Source organism: Chanodichthys erythropterus, chromosome 24 (genome assembly GCF_024489055.1).
Source record: "Chanodichthys erythropterus isolate Z2021 chromosome 24, ASM2448905v1, whole genome shotgun sequence".
Taxonomy (NCBI): domain Eukaryota; kingdom Metazoa; phylum Chordata; class Actinopteri; order Cypriniformes; family Xenocyprididae; genus Chanodichthys; species Chanodichthys erythropterus.
Window position 1 is genome coordinate 21,167,820 of NC_090244.1, and position 26,753 is coordinate 21,194,572.

Here is a 26,753-nt window from a genome sequence, read left to right on the forward strand (position 1 = left end):
AAAAGTATATAAAATTGTATGCATTTCAAATATTTTTAAATTTCTCTCATATTTATATTTAAATATTTATTTTTTCCTCAGATTATTTGAACAATTTAGATGATGAATCCCCGGACTACAAAGATGCAGAAGGTGAAAATAAATGCTATTGAAATCTTCCATTATTAGTAGGGGTGTAACAGTACACAAACATGGCGGTTCGGTACATACCTCGGTATTGAAGTCACGGTTTGGTACGGGTTCGGTACAGCGGGGGAGAAAACTAATCGTAAAATTGCTTCTTGTTTCTATTTTTTTTATTAAGTGGTTTACTGAACAAATTGTCTCTCTTTTTAAAAAAAAAAAAAAAAAAAAAAATATTTAAGATTTTCTTAAAGATAAAAAATCTATCTCCGCTAATGCTGTAAACTATATACAGGGAGCCCTTTCTTACACATTACTATACAATTAAAGGTTACAATTAACAACAGAGACCAAATATATTGAATATACAGTGGCGAAAATAATTATTTGATCCCCTGCTGATTTTGTAAGTTTGCCCACTTACAAAGAAACAAGGAGTCTATAATTGTTATGGTAGATTTATTTTAATGGATCGAGACAGAATATCAACTAAAAAATCCACAATAATCACATTATATAAACGTTATAAATTAATTAGCATTTGATCAAGTGAAATAAGTATTTGATTCCCTACCAACCAGCAAGAATTCTGCCTCCTACAGATTGTTTGTGTCCATGTCGAACACAGATTAGTCCCGTCACTTTAAGAAAGTACTCTTAATGTCAGCTCATTATGTGTATAAAAGACACCTAAGACACCTATTCCAAAGAATCTGCATCTTCCATTCAAACCTCTTCCCCACCATGAGCAAGATCAAAGAGCTGTCAAAGGATGCCAGGGACAAGACTGTAGATCTGCACAAGGCTGGAATGGGCTACCATCCGCAAGAAGCTTGGTGAGAAGGAGACAACTTGTTGGTGCGATTATTCGGAAATGGAAGAAATACAACAACAACCATGCAAGATCTCGCCTCATGGGGAAAAGATGATGATGAGAAATGTGAAGAATCAGCCCAGAACTACACGGGAGGAGCTTGTAAATGATCTCAAGGCAGTTGGGACCACATTCACCATGGAAACCATTGGTAACACACTACGCCGCAATGGATTGAAATCCTGCAGTGCCCAAAAGGTCCCCATGCTCAAAAAGGCACATGTACAGGCCCGTCTGAAGTTTGCCAGTGAACATCTAAATGATTCAGACAAAGCTTGGGAGAAAGCGCTGTGGTCCGATAAGACCAAAATTGAGCTCTTTGGCATCAACTCAACTCGCCGTGTTTGGAGGGAGAGAAATGCTGGAGGTGGAAACATAAGCTTTGGGGCTGTTAAGGCCAGAACACACCAAGCCGACGCCGACGAATTAGTGGCGACGAAAACAAACTGTGGGGTTGGCTCACGTCGGCAGCGTCAGTGTCCAAAGTTGCCCTGCCACATCAAACCGATGCTAAACAGCTTAGTGTGTTCCTGCCTTTACTCTGCTAAGGGTACAGGACGACTTCACTGCATTGAGGGGCCGATGAACGTGGCCATGTACCGTAAAATCTTGGTTGAGTCGTGGATGGGTCTTCCAGCATAATAATGACCCAAAACATTCTGCCAAGGCAACAAAGGAGTGGCCCAAGAAGAAGCACATTGAGGTCATGGAGTGGCCTAGCCAGTCTCAGGACCTTAATCCTAAAGAAAATCTGTGGAGGGAGCTGAAACTTCAAGTTGCCAAGCAACAGCCAAGAAACCTTAAGGATTTAGAGAGGATCTGCAAAGAGGAGTGGACCAAAGTCACTCCTGAGATGTGTGCAAATCTGGTGACCAACTACAAGAAACGCTTGCCAACAAGGGTTTGTCCACCAAGTACTAAGTCATGTTTTGCTTGTGGATCAAATACTTTTTTCACTCACTGAAATTCAAATCAATTTATAACCTTTATATAATGTGTTTTTTCTGGATTTTTTGTTTGATATTCTGTCTCTATCCATTAAAATAAACATACCATAAAAATTATAGACCTCTCATTTCTTTATAAGTGGGCAAACTAACAAAATCAGCAGAGGATCAAATAATTTTCCCCACTGTATAAGCTAATACAGTGCATATATTTAGTGAAATGCTCCCCTCTAGAGTTTATTTCTCTAGTGAATTAACATGCTGTGGACACTAACTGACTTGCCTGAGGTAAATGTGATGCTACGTGAGATATTCTCAAGCTGTTTTATTGATGTCTTTCTGCAGTTGAAACACTGGTTGTGAGATTACATGTAAACATATCTATGCATAGATTTTTCCTGTTGTTAGCAAACAGCGTTGCATTACCGTGTGCGCCCCCTTCTGGATTGGAGTGTGGATTGCCTGTGACTGACTGTATTTGTCATCTGACTGTATGCACCGAACTGTGACACCCATACTGTGACCGCTTGGAATGAATGCATGTACCGTTACACCCCTAATTATGAGGCACACCTTTAAATCATCTAAATACATGCAGTACAACAAAAACTTGATCTGAATCTTCTATAATATGAAAAAATTACATCTTTACAGCTGCCCTAGTGATAGTAAAGGAGGTGGCTAATCATGCAAATGAATTCGTAAGACAAGAGGTAATTCAGAATCAGTGTTTTACTTTCTAAAAGAACTAAATTTTTTTGGTAAGTCTTGAGAAATGTAACGTTTTGTTTTCAAACAGGATAATTCCCAAAAGCTCTATGAGGTTCAGTGCCGCTTAATTGGGAATCACGTGCTTGTCCAACCAGGAAGGGTAGGTTAGCAATAACAGTTCACTCTCGTTGAACTATTAACAACAGCAAATGCTTTTGTAATATATCAATGTTTGTTTGTTTCTTTAGGTTTTGTTAAAGGAAGGGATCTTGATGAAGCTCTCCAGGAAAGGGATGCAGCCTCGAATGTTCTTCTTAGTAAGTGACAGTTGTCACACTTTCATTAGATTAAATTAAAAATGACTCTACACACTATTCAGTGGGCGGGGCTTCATTTTACCATAGGACATAATTTGATCATAGATGTTAGGGTATGATAGTATTAGTGAATATAGAATATATCCACCTTATTTTTCAGGTAAGAGATGGTGTAGCTATTTACACCAATTTAATGTGTCTGGCTTCCGGTGTCATTCCCTTCCAGTTATTTTTAGCTGTACAAAACAGCTTGTTATGCTGCTTGATATTAAAAACTGGTATTTCTTACCATATTATTTTAATGCATTGTCTTAATTATAAACACGCTAGATTGTATCGCAAACACTTTGATATTCTTTTTGTTATTTTCCTATAGTGGCTAATAAATCAGAAGTCTCGTACATTCACAGAAAACACCTTACTTCCCCTTTGAAAAATAAGGTGCATAGAATACAGAAAAGAAAATCGAATCAAAAGCAGAACTTTTTTCTTTGTTGATTTTATGTGAACTTTTGCACAGGTAATTATTTATATATATATATATAATAACCCTCAACTATCTTTGTTAGTTTTTCTTGCTCTAAAAAAACATATTTCTTTTTTATTTGAACAGTTAAACGATAGTCTTCTTTGTACCACGCCAGTAGCAGCAGGCAATTTCAAACTGAACCAAATGCTGTCATTATCTGAGATGAAGGTAAGATGTTTATTCTGAATTTATCATAGTAAAATGAATTTATTTTTTTTATTAGGTAACGCTTTATTTTAAGATGACGTAGTTACTGAAGTTTCATGCACTTACTATAGTAATAACCAGGGGTGCACATAAGTGGTACGCATGCGCGGTAAAAATAAACAATGCGCACCAGAAAACATGGAGGGAAGCGCTTTTGAGACAATCTCGCCTCATGTTCACGTTCACGCGAGAGTGACAAAATGCTTTACAGTAATTCAAAAACAATGTATATTTATGACTTTATATTACAATTTCGAAAATTACCCACCTCCATCGAGATTTCTTGTACTGTATTTGCAAAACTACTGCGCTGGGGAGCGTTGTAGCTTGGAGTATTTACGACAGTGTGATTCACTGAAGGAACCTGTAGGGGGAGCTTCGCAAATCTTACTGAGTTCCGCTGTAATGTTAGTAAAATCATCTACATGTTCGAGAAAAAAGAAGATGGTGAAGAGAGCAGTCAGGAGGAAAGTGATGAGGACAGCTTTTAGGATAAGTGTGTCGCGTAAAGTGTGAGTACCAATCAACATCTCCAGGTGCTCTCTTGAGAACCAGATCAAAAAAGTTATGTGCACCCCTAGTAATAACAATAATTGATGCATAATTACAGTCAGTTAAACCTAACCTTAACCCTATAGTAAGTACATGTAGTTAATTAATATTACTCAGTACTTATGTGTTATTACACTGTAACAACGTCACCTTAAAATAAAGTGTAACCATTTATTATTTTTATTTTAAATTAATTAAATAATTTAGAAGTGCATAAAAAGTAAATAAGAAGTGCAATATTTATATAAATTTCAGAATGTCTTTTTTTTCTGTTATTGTCTGTATTTTCCTCAGGTTAGTAAACCTAGTCAAGAGGGGTATCAAAATGAGCTGAACATTGAGAGTGTTCAACGATCTTTTATTTTATCTGCCAGGTGAGAATCTTTAAAAAGTTTTAAATCATGTGACGCTCATTTTTTGTCTTATTCATTTACTCTTAAAGGGATAAAGCAAGAAGGTTATACAAGTTTGGTATGACAAAAGAGTAAATAAATTATGATAGAATTTCTTTTTTTTTTTTTGGGTCAAGTGTTCCCAACAATATGTGAATGCTTACCCTTATTTATTTCACGCCCCATAACAAATCCTTACAATTGAATGTGTATGCTTCTGATTTACAAACTCTTACGGTTTTATCTGCAAAGCTCTGCTGCATGTCGAGATGAGTGGCTACAGGCTATTTCTACTGCAATCGACGATTATACAAAGAAAGAGACCACATTTACCACAGTTAGAAACCCTGAGATGGTAAACCGACTGATTGAAATGACCTGTACCTGAGTTTAAATCATAAACTTTATAATAATTCTTGATGTGTGCAATTTTGCTGTCAACTAAATCAATGAAATTTTCCAGACAACCCAAGACATTGTAGACACTGGGGACCAGCTGGGAAACAAAGCCCCAATATGGATCCCAGACTCGAGAGCCACTATGTGTATGATCTGCACCTGTGAGTTCACCCTCACCTATAGACGCCATCATTGCAGAGCCTGTGGGAAGGTGAGAAGATCTTGCTCCCTTCAATTAATGAAGAACCAATTTACATCTGATATTAAATTCCATTCTTGGTAGTCCGATCATAAGTATAGACAACAAGTGTGGCAATGCATGACCACTGTGTGATCCATAGGGCTGGGCAAAAAAAATTATTGATTTTTCAATTTATTTATTTTTTTTAAATGTGGTCAATTCGATATTGATTCTCAAAAGCCAGGAATCAATCTTTATTTCTGCAAACATTTAAAGGGTTAGTTCACCCAAAAATGAAATTTCTGTCATAATTACTCACCCTCATGTCGTCATTTCACCTTCGGAACACAAATTAAGATATTTTTGATGAAATCTGAGGGTATCTGATCCAAACATAGGCAGCAATGACATTACACCTTTTAGAGGTCCAAGCCAGTGATTCTAGTTTAAAAGTTATAAATATGGATATTTTTCTAACAAAAAAAGGCATCGCTTCAGAAGGCCTTTATTAACCCGTAGAGCCATATGGATTACTTTTATGATGGATGGATGTGCTTTTTTGGCTTCAAAATATCTGTTACTATTGACTCCCATTATAAAGCTTGGAAGAGGCGGAATATTTTTTAATAAAACTCAGATTGTGTTTGACTGAAATAAGATGGCTTGAGGGTGAGTAAATTATGGGATAATTTTTGGGAGAGGTAACCCCTTAAAAATATATTTGAAGAAATATTTAAAGATTGTAAGGAAAATGCTACTTTTTTTACTTGTGTAAAGTTTTCTTTCAATCTTTCTTTTGCATAGTAATTGTTCACTGGTGTTTATGTGTGCATGCATTCTTTTCTCTTGGCATGTAGGTTGTTTGTCAGGCCTGTTCAACCAACGAACATCCACTGAAATATCTGAAGAATCACCTTGCACGAGTTTGCGATCTCTGTTTCTCCATTTTGCAGCAGAACAGTTCAGGTTCATCATGCATTGCAAACACAATCTCACAGAAACTCTGTCAACCTTAAGCCAATGTATTTGTATTGATTTGTATTAAATAAGAGCATATGTGACTCTTTACTAATATTAGGTGACCAAGCATCCAGTAATATGCCTCTTTCGCCTACTAGCAAGTCCCCTGGTTCCTTTCCATTCAGAAAACAGAAGAAAATACCAGCAGCCCTAAAAGAGGTGATGATCCAAATAACTGTGACTGTGTTTCATTTGCCAATCAAAGTTGATTTAATCTGACCTAATATTATAAAGACAGTTTCCAGTTCACAGTGTGTTGAGGTTTGTCGCACTCAAGCCATTCATAATTGTCTTGCGCCACCTTTAGCACCTTAAAGACATGTAATATGTGATGTGTGATATGTAAATCTATAATTTTGTGAAAATAATGCTAGTATGTGTTTTATCAACCATGCTTGAGCGATTGAAGTCAAATGTGCTATCGGTTTACAAGCATTTTTTTTTGCTGGTGAAAATATGCACTCTGACCAATGTACAGGGAGTGCAGAATTATTAGGCAAGTTGATTTTCTGATCATATTTTTTTTCCAAGCACATTTTACCAATTCCAATCCACATCAATCTTAATAACTACTATTAATATTGTTCTTAATCATTTATAAGTGATATATAATTGTTCATGAAGGCTGGAAATGAAAAATGCCCTATATTCAGGTGTGCAGAATAATTAGGCAGGTTTTCTTTTACAGATAAAATGAGCCAAAAAAAGAGATTTAACTCAGACATAAAAGTCAAAAATTATTAAATACTCATGTGAAGGACGCAATACTAATGTAATACTAGAAATTGCAAAGTTAAAGCATGACCATTGGACAGTGAAATGCTCATTGGGTCAGCGGGGTCATACAAAAACAGCTGGAGAAGAAAAGACACGTTAACTGCAAAATAATTAAGAATTACGGTGAAGAATTAAGTGTGAAACCATCAGGAACCCTTTAGGAACTCCTGAAGGACCAGCACCACATCCTCTTGTACCACTGTTTGAAGAATTTATCTTCCAGAATCTGGCAGTAAGGTGTGGGAGTTCACTTTTACTCCATCTCTCACCCTGAAATGTCCATCTTGCAGAGATGGACTAAATGATCTTCCAAAACTTACTGCCAGATTCTGGTACAAGAGGATGTGGTGCTGGTCCTTCAGGAGTCACTCTCAAGCTGTCTGTCTATAAGGCCTATAAAGACCCAGTCTTCATGTATTTTATAACACTTCAGCTTGTGATTCTTATTAAGAGCGGGTCATTTTTTTAGGATTCTTCACCTAACCTAAGTCTCTGAGATCCTGACACCTCACACTTCTGAAGACTCCAGGTAGGTTTCAGTACTGGGAAATGGTGGCGCTGGAGACTAAAGGGTTCCTGATGGTTTCACACTTAATTCTTCACCTTAATTCTTAATTATTTTGCAGTTAACGTGTCTTTTCTTCTCCAGCTGTTTTTGTATGACCCCGCTAACCCAATGAGCATTTCACTGTCCAATGGTCATGCTTTAACTTTGCAATTTCTAGTATTACATTAGTATTGCGTCCTTCTCATGAGTATTTAATAATTTTTGACTTTTCAGTCTGAGTTAAATCTCTTTTTTGGCTCATTTTATCTGTAAAAGAAACCCTGCCTAATTATTCTGCACACCTGAATATAGGGCATTTTTCATTTCCAGCCTTCATGAACAATTATATATCACTTATAAATGATTAAAAACAATATTAATAGTAGTTATTAAGATTGATGTGGATTGGAATTGGTAAAATGTGCTTGGAAAAAAAATATGATCAGAAAATCAACTTGCCTAATAATTCTGCACTCCCTGTATAATTAATTTTTTTGTGGTTACTGAAGCATCTGAAAACCCTGTTGAAATGAAGGTGGTTTCTCCAAAGGTAGGCAGAAAAAAGAAATCTCAAAAAATTTGGATGAGAAATAGGCCCAATTTCATAGACAGGGCTTAGATTAAGCCAGGATTAGGCCTTAGGTCAATTAGGACATTTAAGTAGCTTTTATAAATGTGCCTCAGGAAAAAAAATAAATAAATAAACATAACTGGTGTGCATCTTGAGACAAAACAATGACACTGACAATCTTTCAGTTAAAACAGCTCAAACATGCATTGTAGTCTGGGACTAGGCAATAAAACCCCAGGATAAAGTAATGTAACATTGATAATGACGTTTCTTGAGCACTAAATCAGCATAGTAGATTTAATTCTGAACAATAGTGTACATGTCAGTAAATTTAATCTATTCATTAATTTTAGGTTTCAGCTAACACAGATGGGTCCTCGATGAGTGGCTACTTAGAGAGGACGAAGGCCAACAGGAAACAGTGGAAACGGTTCTGGTTTGTCATCATGAACAAAGTTCTGTACACTTACGCTGCCAGTGAGGTAAGAATATATAAATGCAGAAATTTAAATATAATGAAAAAATAAATGTGTACACCCCCTCTGAATATATATATACAGTGGGTACGGAAAGTATTCAGACCCCCTTACATTTTTCACTCTTGGTTATATTGCAGCCATTTGCTTAAATCATTAAAGTTCTTTTTTTTCCTCATTAATGTACACACAGCACATAAAATACATATGTCGAGTGTTATGAACTGGTAACAGTGTATGATTAAATACGATGAAGTGTGGTCATAAAGCAAAAATATATAAGCATAACACGATTTTTACTATATCACACAAAAACATTAATGGGTAAATTAAGGAAAAGCACTGAATAACTAACAAACATTCACTTCACAATATGTAAAAGAGAAAAAAAAAAAAAAACAGTTTGGCAGATTTGCTGTACTGCACAAAAAAAATTAGAAGGAAAAAACAAATTTTCCTTAATCTTTTTAAATCTCATTTTCTGGATGTTTGATGACAGAAACCACACACTAAAACATGATTGACCAGATTTACACATCAATGACTATTTCTGAAACTTCTCAGGTCACAGAGACAATGGAAAGATACTATCATTCTGAAACACCAGAAGTATAAGAAATAGGAGTGGCATTCAGTCCAACCTCAAAGTCTACAAAAAATTAAAATGGACTCCATTATTTTCTCACCTTTGAATTGAGCGGTTTAGTCCAAATATTTTTCAAGAGAAATGATTGCTTTATATAATGAACAAACTGAATTTAGGCTTTTATACACAAACATTCATCAACTCGCACATCAGTTGTGGTCTTGTATTCCTCAAGAACCAATGAGGTTCATTCTTGTGTTACGCAGCACGTTTGAGCTTCCTCAAGAATCAATGAGCACTTTTTGAAGCGTCAAAGTTTCAAATGTGTAGGCTGTCTATGGAGGGACAGAAAGCTCTCAGATTTCATCAAAAAGATCATTTGTGTTCTGAAGATAAACAAAGGTTTTACGGGTTTGGAACAACATAAGAGTGAGTAATAAATGACATTATTTTCATTTTTGGGTGAACTAACCCTTTAACATTGGTGGACATGAACTTGAAAAATGGTGTGTATTGACATCTTCCCATGGTTGAAACAACATACCTTCTGATGTTCATTCATGTTAATTTCATGCTATGAATAGTAGGAAAAGATGATCGGTTTGCTGTCAGTGACCACATTGATGTGGATACTGTACTTCAGAATCACAGATTGTAGTCTTGGAAGTATGACCAAAATAAGAATTTTCACCAGAAAATGTCATATATATATACAGTGGGTACGGAAAGTATTCAGACCCCCTTACATTTTTCACTCTTTGTTATATTGCAGCCATTTGCTAAAATCATTTAAGTTCATTTTTTTCCTCATTAATGTACACACAGCACCCCATATTGACAGAAAAACACAGAATTGTTGACATTTTTGCAGATTTATTAAAAAAGAAAAACTGAAATATCACATGGTCCTAAGTATTCAGACCCTTTGCTCAGTATTTAGTAGAAGCACCCTTTTGATCTAATACAGCCATGAGTCTTTTTGGGAAAGATGCAACAAGTTTTTCACACCTGGATTTGGGGATCCTCTGCCATTCCTCCTTGCAGATCCTCTCCAGTTCTTTCAGGTTGAATGGTAAACGTTGGTGGACAGCCATTTTTAGGTCTCTCCAGAGATGCTCAATTGGGTTTAAGTCAGGGCTCTGGCTGGGCCATTCAAGAACAGTCACAGAGTTGTTGTGAAGCCACTCCATTACTTTAGCTGTGTGCTTAAGGTCATTGTCTTGTTGGAAGGTAAACCTTCGGCCCAGTCTGAGGTCCTGAGCACTCTGGAGAAGGTTTTCATCCAGGATATCCCTGTACTTGGCTTCATTCATCTTTCCCTTGATTGCAACCAGTCGTCCTGTCCCTGCAGCTGAAAAACACCCCCACAGCACGATGCTGCCACCACCATGCTTCACTGTTGGGACTGTATTGGACAGGTGATGAGCAGTGCCTGGTTTTCTCCACACACTCCTCTTAGAATTAAGGCCAATAAGTTCTATCCTGGTCTCATCAGACCAGAGAATCTTATTTCTCACCATCTTGGAGTCCTTTAGGTGTTTTTTAGCAAACTCTGTCTTGCACTGAGGAGAGGCTTCCGTCGGGCCATTCTGCCATAAAGCCCTGACTGGTGGAGGGCTGCAGTGATGGTTGACTTTCTACAACTTTCTCACATCTCCCGACTGCATCTCTGGAGCTCAGCCACAGTGATCTTTGGGTTCTTCTTTACCTCTCTCACCAAGGCTCTTCTCCCCCGATAGCTCAGTTTGGCCGGGCGGCCAACTCTAGGAAGGGTTCTGGTCATCCCAAACATCTTCCATTTAAGGATTATGGAGGCCACTGTGCTGTTAGGAACCTTAAGTGCAGCAGAATTGTTTTTGTAACCTTGGCCAGATCTGTGCTTTACCACAATTCTGTCTCTGAGCTCTTCAGGCAGTTCCTTTGACCTCATGATTCTCATTTGCTCTGACATGCACTGTGAGCTGTAAGGTCTTATATAGACAGGTGTGTGGCTTTCCTAATCAAGTCCAATCAGTATAATCAAAAACAGCTGGACTCAAATGAAGGTGTAGAACCATCTCAAGGATGATCAGAAGAAATGGACAGCACTTGAGTTAAATATATGAGTGTCACAGCAAAGGGTCTGAATACTTAGGACCATGTGATATTTCAGTTTTTCTTTTTTAATAAATCTGCAAAAATGTCAACAACGCTGTGTTTTTCTGTCAATATAGGGTGCTGTGTGTACATTAAAGGTGCTAAAGAGGATCTTTTCATCGACTGAGAAACCAAAGACCGTTAGTGAGTTTTTGAAATGAGCGCATGCGTAAGAACAGCCCCCCTCCTTCACAGCTCATTTTGAGGGAATGCCTCCCAAAACTCGTGCACGAGTATTGGAACACGAGTGTTTACCACCGGCATTCGTGTCGTGTTAGTGGATTCATTATGTCGGACTCACCGCAGGTAACTCATAATCTGCAGTTGTTACTCCTGTCTCCTGACAAAAACATTGTATGTGGCGCCTGTGGAGTGTGGAAAGTTACTGGAGTGCGCAGCCACGCACATCTCACACAAGGAGCGTCATGGCAGTGATTGACAAGCCAGAGGGCCAATCGTTTACGCGATCATTGGCTGATGTTTTTAAGGCCCTACTCGTGCACAGATGATGTATATTAATATTATTCCTTTCAGTGCACCTAATAAATTGTCTTTTATCAGTTAGTAAAGGGTTAGTTCACCCAAAAATGAAATTTCTGTCATTTATTACTCACCCTCATGTCGTTCCAAACCCGTAAAACCTTTGTTTATCTTCAGAACACAAATGATCTTTTTGATGAAATCTGAGAGCTTTCTGTCCCTCTATAGACAGCCTACACATTTGAAACTTTGACGCTTCAAAATGTGCTCATTGATTCTTGAGGAAGCTCAAACGTGCTGCGTAACACAAGAATGAACCTCATTGGTTCTTGAGGAAGACAAGACCACAACTGATGTGCGAGTTGATGAATGTTTGTGTATAAAAGCCTAAATTCAGTTTGTTCATTATATAAAGCAATCATTTCTCTTGAAAAATATTTGGACTAAACCGCTCAATTCAAAGGTGAGAAAATAATGGAGTCCATTTTAATTTTTTGTAGACTTTGAGGTTGGACTGAATGCCACTCCTATTTCTTATACTTCTGGTGTTTCAGAATGATAGTATCTTTCCATTGTCTCTGTGACTTGAGAAGTTTCAGAAATAGTCATTGATGTGTAAATCTGGTCAATCATGTTTTAGTGTGTGGTTTCTGTCATCAAACATCCAGAAAATGAGATTTAAAAAGATTAAGGAAAATTTGTTTTTTCCTTCTAACTTTTTTGTGCAGTACAGCAAATCTGCCAAACTGTTTTTTTTTTTTTTCTTTTACATATTGTGAAGTGAATGTTTGGTAGTTATTCAGTGCTTTTCCTTAATTTACCTATTCATGTTTTTGTGTGATATAGTAAAAATCGTGTTATGCTTATATATTTTTGCTTTATGACCACACTTCATCGTATTTAATCATCCACTGTTACCAGTTCATTCACTCAACATATGTATTTTATACACTATTACAAATGTATTAAGTTCAAAATCTTTATTTATTTTGCATTTATACATTATTTTATTTGTTTTATCTAGGATGTAGCAGCTTTGGAAAGTCAACCCCTTCTCGGATTCTCTCTCCGAACAGAGAAACCAGAATCTTCGTTGCATTTTAAACTTTATCACAAAAACACTCTCTACTACATTTTCAGAGCAAGTGACTGCCAGATCTGTGAAAGGTGAATGTATGGACAAAAAATATTTGAAATAGGTAGACATGTAAGACTCATAGCATTTAGTGTTTGTCGTCTTTTTCAGGCATATAAAAAATAATCACATATATACATTTTTTTCTCTCTCATAGATGGATTGAAGCTATCCAGGAAGCCACGGTTCTCTAACCTTAACAACATGTGATGTTTCAGACCAGATCTTCATACAGAAGACACACAATGCCTTATTAAAGTTATATCATGACTAAGTTGTTTATATTTGTGGCTCACCATATTTGCATGAAAAGTGTTGTGAGTGTTTTTAGTTATTAAATACTTCGTATATTCTGATAATGCTGAGAATACAGTGAAAATCATTTTATTAAGCAATCATATTTATTCTTTATGGCAAATTCATTGTAACCAGTTGCACTCAATAAATGTATTTTTTTTATTTATTTTATTTTTTTCATTTCAGTATTTGTCATTTAATATGTTGTTTTAAAATATTTTTATTCTTTATAATATTTTATATTTTATAAGTCTAATATAATTTAGAATCTAGAATCTCATCTGGCTCAGGTTAAATTACTTATAGTATTACAAGCCTTACGTGTCACTCCAAGAGAATAACCTGAGGTAATACTATGGTAATACCTCCAGCAGGACAGGTAGGGGGTTGAGACTGATCTGAACTGGGTCAGGGGTCAAACTGCCTACGTCACAAGCTCCTAAGATGGCGTTTTGATGACGACGGGAGAAGTAAGGACCCCTGCCCTTGTTTAAAAGGTATTTGAAAATAAAATATATTTGTTTTCGCTTATGTGTGGTATAAATAAATGCATTGCGTTGAACTGAGAAGCTAATGTTGATTATTAAAACACCAATGGCATTAAATGCATTTCGCGATCCGCTTACCTAACCCACAGCTGCCTTGCAAGGTATCATTTCCTGTTGTTTTTTTACTTTAAATGAGCTTTAAAATTGTTCAGTCTTTGTCTCTTTGCAAAAATATATCCTATTCAGGCGTGGCAGAGAGTATAAAATTATTAATTTGACATATAAGCGCGTAAGCAGGTCTGTAAAGGATCAGTGTCCGCAGTTCCGCATTTATTAAGATACAGATAACGTACGTGTATTTTTACTTCGACCCACCGTGTGCTTTAACGAGCCCGGGCTTGTTATTCACCGACATGTTGTTTTCGACGAGTATATGTTGATGTTTTCTCTCATAACCTTTTGAAATGAAACCAAAACACATTTTAAAACGCGTGTAGTTTCGCAATTTTAATCCAAGACCAGCCCCAATTAATTAGCACATGCGCGTTTGCTGGTAATCTGTAACCCGTAGTGTTTAAATGTTGGATTCTTGTTTATGGATCAATACAACACTATACCTGACTCAAAAACGGGCGATGACTGTTAATATACTTTAAATTATAACCATTATGCTCATGTCCCATTTAAAATGACCATAGTTTCTGCTAAAATGCTGTAGTTTGTGCAGTTTTTATATGTAAAATTATAATAAACTCATTGTTTTATTATTATTATTATTATTATTATTATTATTAACCTTTTTGTCTTGGTTGATATAAAGTAACCAATGTTTTAATTTAGTAACAATAGCTTGAATGACTTGGTGTTTTTGGTCTATCTTAGAGAAATTTTTAGCTGTAACATACAGTTTTTGGGCCAAATGCATTGTAGTTGGTCTCTACACTCAAACTACTCATTTGGAGTATGTGAATATTTTGCAGTCAACTTGTGTTTAAAATCGGTGACTTAACATCAATCATTTTTCTATTGAACCATAATTTCTGATTCAGTTAGGTCATGGCCTGTGATTCATGGGAGTGGTTTGCATCATGAAAGTATTAAGTAGGCACGAAATGGAAATGAAATTTCTAAATGCATCTTAAAGGGTTAGTTCACCCAAAAATGAAAATTCTGTAATTTATTACTCATCCTCATGCCGTTCCACACCTGTAAGACCGTTCATCTTTGGAACACAAATTAAGATATTTTTGTTGAAATCCGATGGCTCCGTGAGGCCTTCATTGGGAGCAATGACATTTCCTCTATCAAGATCCATAAAGGTACTAAAAACATATTTAAATCAGTTTGTGTGAGTACAGTGGTTCAATATTAATATTATAAAGCATCGAGAATATTTTTGGTGTGCCAAAAAAACAAAATAATGACTTATATAGTGATGGCCGATTTCAAAACACTGCTTCACAAAGCTTCGGAGCGTTATGAATCTTGCGTGGAATCACGATTCGGATCGCGTGTCAAACCACCAAACTGTTGAAATCATGTGACTTTGACGCTCCGAACCGCTGATTCATAATGCTCCGAAGCTTCATGAAGCAGTGATTTGAAATCGGCCATCACTAAATAAGTCGTTATGTTTTTTTTGGCGCACCAAAAATATTTTCGTCGCTTTATAATATTAATATTGAACCACTGTACTCACATGAACTGATTTAAATATGTTTTTAGTACATTAATGGATCTTGAGAGAGGAAATGTTATTGCTGGCGATGCAGGCCTCACTGAGCTGTCGGATTTCAACAAAAATATTTGTGTTTGAAGATGAACAAAGGTCTTACGGGTGTAGAATGACATGATGGTGAGTAATAAATGACATTATTTTCATTTTTGGGTGAACTGACCCTTTAATGCCTTATAAAACACTTCAAGACCACAATAAGGTGCAACAGTCCAAATTACATTTGTTTTGTTTTTTGTTTGTTTTGTTTTTTCTCAATAGCGAAATTTTTTGCTGTAACATACACTTTTCAGGCCTACCATGAGCCAAACTCCCATGAAGTACTGTAATCGATCATAGTTGGTCACTACACTCTCAAACTACTCATTTGGAGTATGTGAATATTTTGCAGTCAACTTTTGTTTAAAATCAGTGACTAAACATCAGTAATTTTCTATTGAACTATAATTTCTGATTGTTATATCATGACCAATGATTCATTTGCATTATGAAAGTATTCAGTAGGCATGACATGGAAATTTCCCCTATTTTGTAAATGCATCTTAATGATTTTATTGTGAACAATTTTCTTTTTTTTTTTTAAATTTGATTCACAATATGGAAGAAATTATCTGTCGCTATATTTAGGGTTGGCTCGATACCACAATTTTGTACGATACCAGAATCTAATACCTCAGTATCGATACTAAATACCACTATTAAATACTAAAATAGGTGATTAAGCGTCTGAATTAAAAACAATTTTATTAAGAACACTGCATTAAACTCTGCAGTAACATGTTGCTTGTTTTCAAGCATAAATATATAAACAACATAAACAGCATTTTTCAGTGCTCCAAACTCAAAACTGAAGTGATACATTTAAAATTGTAATTTTTTTTTTTTATTATTGAACTATTAAATTATACAAAAAATGCATATAATATAAAAAAGCGAGCAAAGAGCTCTCCCATTATAATCACTGCAGCTCAGCGCTGCCACCTTACTGACTTAGCGAAAACCCCCGTTTATAATCCATGAATCTGACAGCACTGCACAATGAATCTCTTTATATTCTATATATATATATATATATATATATATATTATATATATATTATATATATATATATATATATATATATATATATATATATATATATATATATATATATATATATATATATATATATATATATATATATATATATATATATATAAGGATTTGCAAACTTGCTTTGGCTGAACTCTATGAGCTCGCTCTAAACAAACTCCAGCATTTTCAGCGGTGTTGAGTGGATTCAGAGCAGCTTAAACACATATTATTGGCCATTATGTTCACATGCTCAACAGATATGTCTGTGATTGGCTTCAATGCTGCAAAAACACATTGTAAATCGAAAACTTACAAAAACACACGGGAGCATTAATATTGTACTGTTATTCAGCACTTCCTGAATCATCCTGGGAGCCACAGACCTATTTCAGCCATTTAACCAAAATCCCAAAACCCATTGACTTCAGGATGATGGAACCAGAAGTGCTAAACTTAATGCTAAGTCGTTTCCGCGTTTTGGCCTGCAAATTGATGTCATACCTGCACCACTCTATTATTGTGTAGAATGAGTTTTTATCTGTTTGATCCATGTTGTTCCTCAATTGTCACATTTGCCGGGTTCACATCGATTTGGGTAACATTGCCGCATAGCGGTGAACTGTGGAACAGCAGCGTATCAAGTACCAAAATGAATGAAATCATGATATTGTACCATTTGAATTATAATTGTATTTTTCCAATACTGGTATACTGTGCAACCCTACTTCCATTACATTGCGAACCTTTCCAGTTGCGAATACCTTTTTTTTTTCAATCCAAGATTGATTTTTTTTTTCTTTTCTTTTTATGTGAAAAATACACAAGTAAAACAAGTAATTTGTCAGATAAAGTGACACGTATGAGTTAGGGCTGGGCGATATATCGAATGCTTTTGTCATGCGCATTTCGTCAGTAAAGCCGGTTCCCTGATTACCGCTAAATCGCCATCACCTGCTTTCAAATGAAGCAGCATTTAATAAGCCACGCAATATCGCGTTCAATATCGACGGCGATTCATATCGATATTGAACGCAATATTGCGTGGCTTATCAGTGAACTACGGCTCTGTCTATGCCGCTTCATTTGAAAGCAGGTGATGGCGATTTAGCGGTAATCAGGGAACCGGCTTTACTGGCGAAATGCGCGTGACAAAAGCATTCGATATATCGCCCAGCCCTAGTATGAGTAGTAATTCAGCACTCGGGGCTATTTCATTAGAATGAAATAAAATAATGTTAATTTAAGTGATCAAACGTAACTGTAAAAAAGTTCACGTTCAGTGAAGAAGGCGAACATTAAATGTAACTTTAAGTGGACCTTTAATCGTAAAAAAAAAAAAAAAGGCACAGCAGCGGTTGACTACGGCATATAAGCATAATAAAAACGGCAACATTAAATGTCCCAGGCTCTTGGCCCCACCCTGCTTCATACCACAGTAACGTCAATAAAACTTTAATACGTTAGCTCATCCATGAACGTGATATGTGCCTGAATCCCGTCGGATTGCTTTCCATCGACTGGCTGTGGAGGTGAAGACAAGTCCCATGATTCCACTCTCATTCACAGGGTCATCAAGCTACACCTTTGTTTTGAATAAGCAACCCCTAGCTGCGAAAATGACATATTGTGCCTTTATTGACTGACTTTATTTATAACTGCGTAATATGATCAAGTTAAGTTGCATTCTTAAAATAAGTAATCTAAGCATTTTATCATCTGCTTTTTGTTTCCTAGTGTTTTTTTTTTTTTTTTTTAGTTAATGGTGCATTATGCAGGATTGCATGATGCAGAATTACTGTTTGTAAACACAACATTCAAACTTGGCCCCTCATCATGGGGGGAACACCGCCAGAAGCGCAAGCCCTCTCCCCTGATATAGTTGCACACTCAGCTCAACCGACAGCCTGTGGGAAAATGAGTAATGAGTGTTTTTGCACAAAAAAAAAAGTCATGCATAAATATTATGCTAATAGTTAGATGACTGGCTGTAATTTGTGAGCAAGTTTTAGCCATCTTCAGTCTAGCTCGCTAATAATTATTGTCATCATAAAATGATTACAATGCCTAATAATTGACTCGAGTTACAGATAACAGGCAATAGCAACATTAGCAAATTGTTTTTGTGTCGAGACTGACAACTTAGCGGAGCTTCTCGAGCTTCAGACATAATAAAGTCGATGCCATTACCAGGCTAGAGGACAGTGCCTCTGTAGACACCATCACCACCACACACTTCTAGTGGATCATAAGTAATGATTGAGAGATTTATTTTTGTACAAGTCTATACTGGGGCAGTCATGGCCTAATGGTCAGAGAATCAGACTGGTAACCAGAAGATTGTGGGTTCGATTCTCGGTAATGGCAGGAAATGACTAAGGTACCCTTGAACAAGGCGCCTAACCTCCAATCACTCCCCTTGCTACTCCTAATGTGCGTGCACTAAATGGATGGGTTAAATGCAGAGGAGAAATTCAGAGCATGGGTTATCATACTTGGTCTTCACATGTCACTTAATGAATTTTTTTCTGAAATCCTGCATAGTGAACCTTTAAGGCAAAACAGATGTTATTGATTATCCATGAGGGTTTGTGTCACACCAAAATAACATCTAGTCATCCTTTCTTACAGTGACACCAATGCAAAACATCAAGGGTAGGCGATGGAGCTCCCCAACTACGCCAATCAACTGCTTCTCCAGCTCAATCAACAACGCTCTAAGGGCTTCCTGTGCGATGTCATCATCATGGTTGAGAATACGCTCTTCCGAGCCCACAAAAGTGTCCTCGCCGCCACCAGCCACTACTTCAAGTCCCTTGTCCTTCATGATAACCTCATCCACCTTGACCCTGATATGGTGGATCCAGCTGTTTTCCAGCAAATTCTGGATTTCATTTACACTGGTAAATTGTCAGATGAGACTTTTGAGGGACTGGATTTGAGCTCTCTGCTCACCACAGCTAACTTTCTCCAGCTCAATGACCTCGCAAACCTGTGTTCCAGTAAGATGAACCAAAATGGATCTCTCAATAGTGTAGCTTGTGGGAGCTCCAAATCTTCATTTCGCCTGTACGAAGACCACTCATCAGATACTGAAACATATACGTGTATGACTCCTCCCAAAAAAAGGCATAATGCTGAAAGTAAATGTATTGCAAGGAAAAAGCAGGAATTGGGGTTGGATTTGTCTAAGAAAAATTTTCATTCTGAGACAACAGTCAATGATGAGTTTTTTCTTTCTAGAAACATCTCCAACAATATGCAGCTAGGAATAAATGGGAAGTGTGTTCCTAAGAAAGAGAAGTGGATAATTCCTTTGGATGGAGCTCAGGAAAGAAAAAGGGAGGGATCCCGAAGAAAATCCAAGGTCAATGGTTACATTCCTCTTAGCAGGGTTGGAAGTCAGTTAAACCAGAATCAGACTTTCACTTTACAATTGTCTGTAAAGAAAGAGAAGGGAATTGGAGGGAAAAAAGACGAAACTGATGGCCAAAAACCAAACAATGGCAGCACCAATTTTATTTACCAAAAGGAGACCTTTCTCAAAGAAGCTGAAGGGGACAACCCTTACGTTTGTATACCATGTGAAAAGGGTTTTCCCTCCTCTGAGAGTCTCAAGTCCCATGTGGAAAGTCATTTGGATGAAGACCTGGATGTGAAGGTTGAGGATGAGGAGGAAGAGGAACGTGATGGAGACCCTGGAGTTACCAGAGTCTCGCATGAAGCTGCTGAAAGCCTGGAGCAAAGTCCGCTAAAGTCCCTCAAAGATGTTGACACCTTGCGTCCATTCCCTTGCAACATTTGCGGCAAGATGTTCACACAGCGCGGCACGATGACCCGCCACATGCGTAGCCACCTTGGCCTAAAGCCGTTTGCTTGTGAGGAGTGTGGTATGCGCTTCACCAGGCAGTACCGTCTCACTGAGCACATGCGTGTCCATTCAGGGGAGAAACCGTATGAGTGCCAGGTCTGTGGTGGGAAATTTACGCAACAAAGAAACCTCATTAGTCACATGCGGATGCATACCTCAGCATCTTAGAACAGGTCAAAGAGCCCCAAACTTGCATAAAGCAGATACCAACAGTTCTCCAAAGTGCTTTGGTTTTAGGTTCTTTTAACTAGGGTTCAGTTTTCCAACAAGTTCTCCAGAACACTACAAAGTTTAATCTAGATCTTCTTTACAGAGGTTTCTTTTTCTTTTTAGCTAATTTTAGCTTCATCCAAATATTGTCTAGAATTCTAAAAAGAGTCCTCTAGCATAAAAAGGAAATCTCTAATCTAGGGTACAGTTTTGGCCACAAATTTTAGAATTCTATGAAAATTCTTCTGGACTTTCTCTGCAGAGTTTACTTTTTGATCTAATTTAGGGTTCAGTTTCAGCCATAACTTCTTAAATTCTACAAAGATTCTTATATTTTCATTTTCTGCTCGTCTGGCACTTTGCAACAACACAACTTTGTTGCTACAGTGACTTTCAGCATGTTTCTTATAACAACGTGTTTACAAATATAATAGGATTCTAATCAGATATCCGCAAAAATCAGATTTGGACTGACACAAGAACAAGGCTTAGGAGCCAACTTGGAGGGCTGCTTTCCTGCAGACTTTGGTTTCAACCCTGCTCCAATCAACTGATTATCTAAATCAGGTGCATTTAATTAGGGTTGATTAGCCCTGCAGTAGCAGGGTTCCTCAAATCTGGCCCTGGAGGGCTGCTGCCCTGCAGAGTTTAGCTTAAACCCTGGTCAAACTCTCCTACTTGTAGTTGAAGACTTTGATTGGCTTGTTCATGTGTCCTTGATTAGCGATTGAGCTAAACTGGGCAGTAGTCTTCCAGAGCCAGATTTGAGGAACCCCGATCTAGAGTAGGGAAACAAAACTCTGTTCCTGCAGAGTTTAGCTTCAACTCTAATTAAATGCACCTGATCAAGCTAATCAAGTCATTCAGCATTATTTGGTTTGTGTGTTTGAGCAGGGTTGGGACTAAACCAGGGGTGCAAAGTTTAGCTCCAGCTTGCCTCAACACACCTGCTTGGAAGTTTCTAGTATGGGTTGGAGCTAAACTCTGCAGGACAGTGGCCCTCCATGAGCAGGATTGGACACCCCTGACTAAACATTGCAGGACTGTGGCCCTCCAGGAACTGAGTTTGGCATTCTTGATGTAGAGGGTTCTTTGTAGAATTCTGCAAATTTGTGGCCAAAATGGAACCCCAGATTATCTCAAAATGAAACATCAGTACCCTATTCAACTCTATATGAAGTTTGATTTAGTGTACCTTTTGAGCTAATCTAGTATTCAGTTCAGATCTCAAGTCCTTTAGAATTCTACAAAAGAATCCTCTTACTGTTCTCTACACTCATTTCCTTTTTGAGCAAATCTAGGGTTCATTTTCGCTCACAGATTCTACAAAGATTCTTCTAGCTGCAAATGAAACTTCTGTAGGGAAGATCCAGAGCATTATTTTTAGCATTCGTTTTCTACTCTCAAAAAGAAAACCACTGTTGTTTAAACTAGGGTTCAGTAAGGTTTCTCTACAGTTGACTTTTTTTATAGTTAATCTAGAGTTCAGTTTTGCCCGCAAATCCTCTAGAATGCTACAAAGAATTATCTTGATCTTCGTAGAAGTATGGCGATGCCATTTCCTGATAAGTATAAAAATGCCAACTTCAGCCAATACCTGCTGTTATACCTCTTTCTATAAACCTTCTTATTCTTCTTGTGCATGAGTTATTGTTATTGTTAGTGTGTAGCTAAACAAATATCAAGTTTATCCACTTAGTGATGTAGTTTGATCTATTAAAACGAAAATTACCTCAAATAGCTAGTAATTCTCTCAGAACTGAAACAACCGAATGTTCCTGGTGATGCCAGGTATTTTACAGCAGTGACATGCGATACCTCTCGAATGTAATTTAGGAATCATAATATAGTTTAGGCTTCAGAAACGGACCGCTATAAAAAGCTATCTGGTTGTTTACTTGAATACACAAACTTGCTACCTCAGATTAAACCAAACCCTCTGATTAGCCTGTATGAGATTAAGACTACATGTTGGACAAGATAAACTACATGCTGTCTTCCATAATACAGTCACTCTGTCTAGTTTAGTTAATGAGCTTAAACTGACATCTGATCCAAAACAGAGGAAAACACACTGCCTCTTTTAAAGTACACTTTTCAGGGGGTCAGGTAATACTTCACTGTAGGGTTGCGATCTGAGCTGGTGAAGTCATATTGCTTGAGCAATTAGGGTGTTTTGATGTACAGTTCCAAAGAAATATTGAATGTTGAAATGCTGAAGAAATACTGTAAAACTATATAACCAAATCTATATTCTTGCTAAATATTTAAGTCTAATTTATGCTTTTTTCCAATTCAGGTTTATATTATAATCATTTTTCTTTTCTTTTCTTTTTTTTCAGGGGTTTTCCTTTGGGTTTTTAATTATTATTTCCCAATGCTTCAACCAATGGCTTAATTTATGCAGCATGTTGTCCATATTTTCTTGTGGCATGTGCATTGTTCTTACGATTTTAAAAATGTTAGGTTTAGCAGATTGCATTCACGCATTTAGTGTTGAAATGAGACCAAAAGCTTAAAGTCAAAACCTACTGTAAATATCTTTGGGTATCTTAATGTAAATGACATTTTATTGTTATCAGTTGATATATTACTGAAACTTTTACTTGTTCAGATATGAAATGATTTTCTTAATGTGTTTTAATATCTCTAGACCATGTTTATTTTAAACTACCTCTGGTTGGGTATTTTGTACATTGTACCACAGGTTTTCATCATGCTGGAGGGCTTTTTAAACGATACCTAATTTTGAGTTTGTTTTGTAGCTGGTTGCCTGTTCTGGTAATATCAAAAATGGTACTTTTAAATAATAGATCAGCTAGTCAGATTATTATTTCATTTGCTGAATTGCCGTTACAGGCACTCTTTGTCCAGTTTGTGCTTGCTTTTTCCCCCTCTTTCTTTTTGCTTTATATTGAGATGATTATTTGACATTGTCTGTAAATCAATACAATTCAAGAATATTCAGGAACGTTTTATTACATAATGGGACTTGAAACTGAACTTCAAAACTGTGACAACACTTTCATTTGCATCCTCTGCAAACCTCAGGGAACATTTTAGGGACACATCCCAATGAACTTTTTGAACCATAAAGCGCCATTAATCAATGTTTTTGCAATTTTTTTTTTTTTGTAGACATGTTTCAATATTCTCTACAACTGACACAATGCGCCTTCAGAAGCTTTGGCAGCTCTTTCCATTAGCAGTACAGGTTTGTGTGTGTACATGTATAGTTTTGGTGTGGTTTTCAAATGCTTTTGAAATGTCAAGTACTTTGTTCAGAAATAATGATACTAAAGTATTTGCAACCTGTTTATGAAAACCAAAGCACATTTTCACTCTTTGAAGAATTTAAGGTCCTGTTGTGAGTAACATTGTTCTCATTTATGACATGAAATAAAATTAAATGCTGATCAAATAACTGCACCTTCCCATTTGCATTATTTATTGACGTGGGCTTGTGTAAAAAAAAAAAAAAAAAGATTCTGAAATATATGAATTATATGTATAATCTGGCATTGTATGCAAATATTAAGGCATCTTTAAAAACTTTGCCACCAATAATTGACTATCAACTATTCTACTTCAGCTATTTTGGGGATTAATCGATGGCTGTTTGGAATAACATATTAATAAATAAATAAACATTTTCTATGCGAAAAAAGTAAAATATCTCAAAATGAAATATGTAAATATAAAATATAATTTTTGAAAATAAAAATTCAACAACTCAGGGTATGTTTAAATGACAAGGACAACTAAATTAAATGACAACAAAAAACGCCATTTTCTGCTGTCAGGCCAGTAGTTGGCGATGTTACTTTGTATAGAAAAACTGAACACGCAATACGCACGTAATATGCCCCAAAAACGCCACTGTCATGTAAATGAAGAGCCAAATGGCTTAAAGGATTAGTTCACTTTCAAATGAAAAATTCCCCAAGATTTACTCACCCTCAAGCCATCCTAGGTGTATATGACTTTCTTCTTTCTGATGAACACAATCTGAGATATATTAATAAATATCCTGACACATCCAAGCCTATAATGGCAGTGAACAGGGTTCACGGGTATGAGCTGAAGAAAGTGCCTCCATCCACATCCATCCATCATAAACGTATTCCACACGGCTCCGGGGGGTTAATAAAAGCCTTCTGAAGAGAAGCGATGCGTTTGTGTAAAAAAAAAAAATCCATATTTAACAAGTTATGAAGTAAAATATCTAGCTACCACCAGACCATATTCAACTTAGGAAGAAAGCTTAACTGACGTTTATGATGGATGGATGGAGGCACTTTCTTCAGCTCATACTCGTTGATCCCGCTCACTCCCATTATAAAGCTTGGATGCATCAGGATATTTATTAATATATCTCAGATTGTGTTCATCAGAAAGAAGAAAGTCATATACACCTGAGGGTGAGTAAAGCTTGGGGTAATTTTTTATTTGAAAGTGAACTAATCCTTTAAAGAGTTTTCTGTGTTTAGTTGAAAATGGTGTGTAAACAGCCCCTACAAAATCAAAACCTTTTAAAATAGATTTTACTGATAACTTACATATTGAATGAAAAAAATAGTCAAGCACACTAAAAAGTTGGAATGGAAATTGTAGGCAGTATATAGTATGTACTGCACAAAATACAGTACACTACTCCAGTGTAACAGTGTTTACATAGCTTGTCCAGTGGGTGGCAGCAAGACCCCACACAACTGCTGGAAGTTTTCACTATTATTCATCAAGATTTGAGAGGAAATTGTGAGCTTTTGGAGTGGGAAATTTGGGAATACTATATTTTGAGAGCTTCTTTGTTGTGCTGACAGCCTCACTGCAGCCTTTATCCGCTAGTAGAGACCTACCTGTTACAGATCTGCATCCCCACACAAGCAAGTCGAGTCCTCTTGTCCTAAACCTTCACTGAACTTAAGATAAGGCCCAGTGTTTTCACATGTAAATAGCTGTGGCGTATTGTTAGCACAGAGTGCCTCAGAGGGGTTCTGTCAAGCTTTCTTACGGCTTCAGGGTCTTATCTGATGGTGTGCAGGCCCTGCAGTGTAGGACAAGCAGACAGGGTTCAGAGAATGTGGCAGGCACAGGTCGCTCAGAGAATAGAACAGCTGGCAGCATCCCACGTGCGGCTTCCAAAAAGAGAGAGCAGACACTTTGAGCAGGGTGGGAACTTGCATACTAAGAAATCTACAAACATAGAAATCCCCTTTGTGGCATTATCAGAGAGCGGACAGCTTGTGCTATACACACACAGACAAGTACACAGTGAAAGAAACATTCAGACCAGTTAAATAAGAAGTCTTTGCTCACTTTGTTCTTATCTCACTTTTGCATAGTCTTTGCATAGTTAAAGTTTCAGTGACCCACATTGTTTTGGTTTCTTATTTTAACCTTTCATTGCATTTAAAAGGTTAAAGATGCTAATTCACTGAAATAAAGGAATCCACACAGATAATTAAATGAAACCCTTTAAGAGATCCATGAAATTATTTGATAAGAAAAAACTGACTTTATTATTAAACATGGGTGCAAGGAATCATTAAAGAAGCTTTATTTTTAAGAGAAACATTTTCCTATTATAAATGTTCAAGGACTTTTTTTGTATCAACAAACATAAAAAAATATATAGCTGCAAGCAGCAATTATCGGAGTTCAAATGCTTTAAGGTCTTTACGCACATGTGTAAAAAGGTATTGTTTTAATTAGCAAGCCTGCAATCATCTCAATCATAGATGAAGACAATTTACAGCAAATACAGTAAATTGCCAAAGTTTACAGTAAATTGCCAAATTTTACAGTAAGTTCGCCAAAGTTGTTTTTTTTTTTTAATATTTAACGAACGATTCAATGGACAAAGGCAGTCCTAGAGGAAAAGTTGCTCAGAATGTCTTCGGTGTGTGCGAAAAAAAAATCACGTGATACACAATCCGTCACAGATGCGAAAAATGTGAAGACGCCCCCTGGTGGCCAACATCTTTTGAATTTTTCACAGGCCTCTAAGGCCATGAGTCAAACAGGTTTAGCGAGTTTCATTCTGATCAGCCTCCGTTAACCTTGTCTGATAGCTGCTCAAACTTCATTGGCCGATGGCGGACATTTTGTTTTTGCGATA

The 26,753-nt window shown here is 36.8% G+C and overlaps 2 protein-coding genes across 2 annotated transcripts in view; both read left to right on the top strand.

Moving 5' to 3' along the window:
* LOC137014800 (FYVE, RhoGEF and PH domain-containing protein 6-like) overlaps positions 1–13,178 on the top strand; it is a 33,910-nt gene extending 20,732 nt beyond the window's left edge. Inside the window, exons 9-21 of the mRNA XM_067379319.1 lie at positions 82–132; positions 2,599–2,657; positions 2,744–2,815; positions 2,904–2,972; positions 3,586–3,669; positions 4,555–4,634; positions 4,905–5,007; positions 5,116–5,262; positions 6,090–6,198; positions 6,311–6,411; positions 8,501–8,629; positions 12,850–12,992; positions 13,118–13,178. Coding sequence (XP_067235420.1) covers positions 82–132; positions 2,599–2,657; positions 2,744–2,815; positions 2,904–2,972; positions 3,586–3,669; positions 4,555–4,634; positions 4,905–5,007; positions 5,116–5,262; positions 6,090–6,198; positions 6,311–6,411; positions 8,501–8,629; positions 12,850–12,992; positions 13,118–13,154 — 1,184 coding nt within the window. The 3' untranslated portion in view covers positions 13,155–13,178. The remainder of the gene's footprint in view (positions 1–81; positions 133–2,598; positions 2,658–2,743; positions 2,816–2,903; positions 2,973–3,585; positions 3,670–4,554; positions 4,635–4,904; positions 5,008–5,115; positions 5,263–6,089; positions 6,199–6,310; positions 6,412–8,500; positions 8,630–12,849; positions 12,993–13,117) is intronic.
* Positions 13,179–13,686: 508 nt separating this feature from the next.
* Positions 13,687–24,045, top strand: hic1l (hypermethylated in cancer 1 like). The gene is made up of 2 exons (XM_067379113.1): positions 13,687–13,754; positions 19,183–24,045. The coding sequence occupies exon 2, from the start codon at positions 19,214–19,216 to the stop codon at positions 20,588–20,590; it is 1,377 nt and encodes a 458-aa protein (XP_067235214.1). The 5' UTR covers positions 13,687–13,754; positions 19,183–19,213; the 3' UTR covers positions 20,591–24,045.
* Positions 24,046–26,753: the final 2,708 nt, after the last annotated feature.

Bases quoted from the DNA above. Each gene is read 5' to 3' on its own strand.
- hic1l (XM_067379113.1), top strand. From the start codon at position 19,214: ATGGAGCTCCCCAACTACGCCAATCAACTGCTTCTCCAGCTCAATCAA.